Source organism: Sebastes fasciatus, chromosome 20, assembly GCF_043250625.1.
Source record: "Sebastes fasciatus isolate fSebFas1 chromosome 20, fSebFas1.pri, whole genome shotgun sequence".
In the NCBI taxonomy this organism is placed as follows: Eukaryota; Metazoa; Chordata; class Actinopteri; order Perciformes; family Sebastidae; genus Sebastes; species Sebastes fasciatus.
The window spans coordinates 14,102,701-14,108,701 of record NC_133814.1 but is presented as its reverse complement, the minus strand read 5'-3'; the positions used below and the strand labels follow the sequence as shown (position 1 = coordinate 14,108,701).

Sequence of the window (6,001 nt, the reverse complement as noted above, 5' to 3'; positions counted from 1 at the left end):
ATGACATTTTTAGGCTGGTTTAGTGCGTAATAAATAAATAAAAAAGCCCCCCAAAAAATCATAATCTTATAGTAGTATTATATTTTTTGCTTTAATCATGAATATAGAGGAATCTCATGAATATAGAAGAATCTTAAGATTTGAAATCAAGTTTTCAGGGGATTAAATCATAATGTAGTTTATAATGGGATTTTTCCATCTAATTTGGCTGCTCTATTTCAGCCCAGTCTACAGTTTGCTATCTGGCCACAGGGTGGCAGTATCACATTGTCTTGGATGAGGTTGCCTCATGTGAATCAAAATAAATTTTCATTTCAAAAAGTGTCAATTGAATTATTTCATCACCCAGAACATGGTGCAAGACATTTTTAGTGACAGAGAGAAGGAGATGAGGAGTACAGGCAGGACATCCAGGGTGATACTGTTAACACTGCGTGTCCTTAAAGAAAAGGGTATGTGTGTGTGTGATTGGGTGGGTGAGAGAGAGAGAGAGAGGGCAGACACAGCAAAACTGAGTGTTAAAAACCTTGAGTTCTGACAAAGCCTCCCAGTGTGTGTGAGTGGAAGCTGCAGCACACAGACGGTTTCCTGCTGGTGTCTCTACCAGCATTTCATGTGGATGCAGCTGTTCAACATGGACTTTCAAAACTTAACCTGAATAAAGTGCAGGTGAGAGTGGATGGATCTGAAGACAGGAATTTCTGCAATATGGAAATGTACGCCCGGCAGTGCTTTGTTTGGATACTTCTGGAAGGTACCTTTTGTTTGGTAAGTACAAGAACTAGACTAGAAGTAGAACAAATTCAGCAAGCAGATTGAAAGTAGCAAAGTACTCGAGAAGTGTAGTTGTCAGCCACTGACACTTCTCTTTTGTAATTTTTCAGCTATATTTTAAATAAAAATAATATTTTTTTATGCCACCATATACCTCTGTAAAATGATTAGTTATTTTGTTTTGTTTTACATGCCAAAATACACTATATTCTAATTAAATATGATGCATTTTTAGAGTTTAATCTAACAACAGTATTTTTACTTTTAACATACTGCAGCTGCCCTTACAAAGTACGTATTGTTGCATGCAATATGCATACAATTGGGAAATACTGCTTTGTAGGGCAATATCCCCAAAATCTTCTTTCACGATATAGGTCATTTCATATCTTGATAACGATAAATATCACGATATAGCAGGAATTAAATACTTTATAAATGAAGAGTACATAAAATAAATATATTCTCATTTTAAGAACTTGAGTGCAAAATGAACATAACAGTTTTAAGTGAAATTGTAGAAAAAACTATATGAATATAGGCCTTGCCTATATCGCGATAGAAACGATAAAGAAAAAATATATAAAAAAATATATACGATAGCCGTTTTGACAATATCTATCGTCATATTGCCCAGCCCTACTACTTCGTCATAACATTGTGCCTTGAACTTTGACTCTCTTGCTCATATATCCACTGCGCAGAGGATTGTGGGTCAGAATAGCCAGAATGTGAGTGTAGTTAGATCACCTACAAGATTAAAAATGCATCTTATAGGCTATTGCATCATCATTCAAAATAGAGCTGCAACAATTAATGGATTAGTTGTAAACTATTAAACTAATCGCCAACTATTTTGATAATCGATTAATCGGTTTAATTAATCTTTTAAGAAAAGAAAGTAAAAATTCTCTGATTCCAGCTTCTTAAATGTGAACATTTTCTGGTTTATTTACTCCTCTATGACAGTAAACTGAATATCTTTGAGTTGTGGACAAAATAAGACATTTGAGGACGTCATCTTGCTGGCTTTCTAGGAAACACATTTTTCAAAGTTTTCTGACATTTTTTAGACTAAACAACTAATCAATTAATTGAGAAAATACTCAAAGGATTATTCGACAATGAAAATAATCGTTAGTTGCAGCCCTAATTTAAAAAGGTACCATCTTCACAATAAGCACTTTTTTATGCTCAAGTATGTCAATACTTGTTAACCTAAGGAATCCATTGGTACCAACCATGTCATACTAGCTCGTTGCGAAGAAGACTAAATAACGCTCCAAATTTGCACTACATTTGGCGAGGAAAAACTGTCATGGACATTTTCAAAGGTCCCTTCATGTCTGACCTCAAGATATGTGAATGAAAATGGGTTCTATGGGTACCCACGAGTCTCCCCTTTACAGACATGCCCACTTTATGATTATCACATGCATTTTAGGGCAAGTCATAGTCAAGTCAGCACACTGACACACTGACAGCTGTTGTTGCCTGTTGGGCTGCAGTTTGCCATGTTATGATTTGAGCATATGTTTTATGCTAAATGCAGTACCTGTGAGGGTTTCTGGACAATATTTGTCATTGTTTTGTGTTGCTAATTGATTTCCAATAATAAATAAATATATACATACATTTGCATAAATCAAGCATATTTGCCCACTCCTACTGTATGTTGATAAGAGTATTAAATACTGGACAAATCTCCCTTTAATGTACATTTTGAACAGATAAATTCATTTGCGATTAATCATTAACAATCATGCAATTAATCACGATAAAAGATTTTAAATGATTGATAGCCCTACTTGTTTTATGTCAATACTTTGTAAAAATCCATCACATTTTGAATGCATCTACATTAGTTGAGAATTTTTCAACAGAATTTCTATTTTCACAGCATTCTTTCTTAGTTACTGACTTTGATTTTTTTTATATCACAGGTTTTTGGAAGTGGTTTAACATAACATATATATTCTTAGATAAATAGAGTGAGTATTAACTGGATCCCTGAACATACTTATTGATTTATTTCCACTGGTACTAAATGTCCAAATTTCTCTCCTGAATTTCTGTCTAGTTGGTTCTTGGGCAACATCATGCCAACTTCGCCTTCAGCAAGAGAGCATCACCTGAACTCAACAGAAGCCAAGACCCTTCTTCACAGAAAGACTGGGCGCTCCAAACTAGGAGTTTGATTCCAAACACCAAACTACCCATCAGTCCTTTTATTCCTCTTTCAAAGCAGGGACTTCTGGAAATACTTGGAGCAAACTCCCAGTCACACTCCAACCCGTCCTTAAAGATAAAGCTTCGTCCCATTATGAAAGTTCATGGAACATCTAAATTCTCCAGGACGTTCAACTGGGGGGACTTTTACTCAAACATCAAAACCGTCAAACTGAATTTGCTGATAATGGGTAAGATCGTGGATCACGGGAACGGCTCTCTCGGAGTCTACTTCCGCCATAACTCCACAGGTGTGGGCAACGTGTCCGTCAGCCTCGTCCCACCAATGAAAGAGGTGGAGTTTGATCTGGAGCGCCAAAGCGTGGTCAACCCCAAAGACTCAAAGACCTTCAACTGCAGGGTGGACTATGAGAGGACGGAACGCAACAAAAAGGTGATGCTGTGCAACTATGACCCATCCAAGACGTGTGCTCAGGAGCAGACTCAGAGCCACGTCACCTGGATGTGCTCCAAACCTTTCCAGGTCATCTGCATCTACGTGTCTTTCTACAGCACTGACTACAGACTGGTTCAAAAAGTGTGTCCAGACTACAGCTACCAGAATCCAGGAGCCTACCTGCCCACAGGTTAACCGGAAGTCAAGGACACTAGTGGAATAATATTTCAATAAATCCACAAAGAGAAATCCAGTGTGAGCAGCAAGGAGCACAGTTAGCTGCGAGCCACCGGCTCACTGTCGCCATGTTGAGAGCTGTTGAGAGGCAACAGAAATGCTCCCAATCCCGTATTTAGCACCTTTAAAGCAATTTATATGTTTTTAGTGCAATATCTTGCTTGTTGTAGACTACAAGAGTTATATTAGACTGGTTTTATGAAATGCATATAATTAGGGCTGCAACTATTATTTTCATTATCGATTGATGTGACAATTATTTTTCACGATTAATCAATTAGTAAATTGATTAATTGTTTGGTTTTATGAAATGACAAAGTTGTGAGAAAATCTCCTCACAACCTTTACTATCACAGAAGACAACTAAAAGCAGAAAATCATTGTAAATGAGGGGCTGGAGCTAGGTAATGTTCAGCATCACCCTGTCGGGGTTTCTTTCACAACAATGACCGGCTCGCTGTACATTATCCCTTAAATGTTACACCAAGTATACCATACAGTTAAAGATCAAGTCTTTTTTTATTTTAAGTCAGGATGTGTTCCTCCTGCTATGATGGACACATTGATTTGGGAATAGCAGACAGAAAATCACAGGACTTACCTGTTGTGGGAGTCAGCAGTATGAGTTTGACAAATTTGTGAGCTTCTTTACATATTGAACACAGGGGGAACAGTATCTGACTGTAACATCCCCTGCTGTCAGGATGTGCCCCTCTGCTATGATGGAGGTGTAGCAGGTCAGTTAAGCATAACAATTGTGCATTTCGCAATAAAAGCAACACATTTGGCACAGATGCAGGTGTATATGTTATGAAAAGATATAGATATCTTTATAGATATAGATATGCTTTTATCGCAAAATGCACAATTGTCATTAATATTTCGGCTTAGCTGCCCCACTAGTGGTTTTAAGACAAAGATAAAAACCTACGAAATTGTATGATGAGGTTTTTAAATCTTCTTTTTACCTTTTCTCAGTTAAAGGGACTGTTTGTAACTTCTTACACGTATAAATCACCTGGTTCGGTGTCCCATGCGCGCTCGCGTATTGCTATGCTGTGGCTACGCTGTTCAGACAAGACTCCAACACAAACTACATGGAAGCACCAAAAAGTTATATCTATTGAAGCCCGTCTTGCAAAACAGTGTTGGCAGCGGTCGGAGGACGCAGGGGAGACCGTAGCTTTGGTCTCCAGGGCCGGAGTCTCTGCTGTACTCTGCTCCGCTGCCTGCTTGCCTTCACTCAGCTCGCTCCACCTCACGTGCATGCGCGCACACTACACACTGCAGAAGACTTCGTAGCTCTGAGAATATCTAAAAGCCAACACTAGGATCAGCAGTGATTCATGGAGAGACCTTCGTCTGGTCAGCTAACATTACTGCCAAGCAGGTTAAATATAGAGTGATATTGTGGTTTTAGCTGACGTGTGTGGCCTCACTGTTTTGAGCGATGCTCGTTCATGTCTATGTAGAGCGAGCACAAGCGCGAACCCGACGCTGACTTTCGTTGACCTAACGGCCACAGGTGTCGCTGTTAACAAGCATTTCTGATTCTTACAAACAGTCCCTTTAAATTGAAAGTGTACATGTTGGGACAGAAACACATCAAATAGCCTATAATAAAAAATAAAAAATGGGGAAAAATATTGTGTCATTGTGGTTATATCAATGTAGTTTATGTGGTGTGGACTGCTGCTAGACCATCTGTTCCCAGTTAAAATGTTGTTTTTGAAAGGCTAAATGCCAACAAATATGGATTGAAGCAGACTATTTCGTTGGATAAAAATTTGTTGTGAATTTTGGAAATGATTACATCTATCTATTTTCAATAAATTTTGACTTTTGGACTGAGAGAGAACTTATTATTAATTATGCTTCAAACTATTTCAGTAGCTTACAGCCCTAAAACAAGAGAGATAAAAAAGTGGTGACGTCCGAAGCCTCGCTGCCCGGCCATACCGCGTGACTGGTTCAGGAAGTGGTTCAGATCTTCACTGATCTTCACTGGTTAAACCAATGCCACTTTCCAGAAGTGACACAGAACACTAATATTACCCTTCCTGACATTATTATATTATATTACACTACACTACAATACAATTATTGACCAAAGGATTGGTTTACACACATAAGATGCATTCCTCACAAAACAATTACAGTTTATTATACATGTTTATTATACGAGCACAAGCGCGAGCCCGACGCTGACTTTCGTTGACTTAAGGGCCACAGGTGTCGCTGTTCACAAGCATTTCTGATTCTTACAAACAGTCCCTTTAAAGTGTACATGTTGGGACAGAAACACATCAAATAGCCTTTAATAAAAAATTAAAAAAATGGGGGAAAATATTGTGTCATTGTGGT

At 38.2% G+C, this 6,001-nt stretch overlaps 1 protein-coding gene across 1 annotated transcript; it reads left to right on the top strand.

Moving 5' to 3' along the window:
- Positions 1-379: 379 nt before the first annotated feature.
- Positions 380-5,332, top strand: LOC141758302 (neurexophilin-1-like). The gene is made up of 2 exons (XM_074619547.1): positions 380-768; positions 2,855-5,332. The coding sequence occupies exons 1-2, from the start codon at positions 709-711 to the stop codon at positions 3,593-3,595; spliced, it is 801 nt and encodes a 266-aa protein (XP_074475648.1). The 5' UTR covers positions 380-708; the 3' UTR covers positions 3,596-5,332.
- Positions 5,333-6,001: the final 669 nt, after the last annotated feature.

Excerpts from the sequence above, each read along its gene's own strand:
- LOC141758302 (XM_074619547.1), top strand. The coding sequence starts at position 709 with ATGGAAATGTACGCCCGGCAGTGCTTTGTTTGGATACTTCTGGAAGGT. Across the intron at positions 769-2,854 it reads TGGAAGGTACCTTTTGTTTG|TTGGTTCTTGGGCAACATCA; the intron begins GTAAGTACAAGA and ends ATTTCTGTCTAG.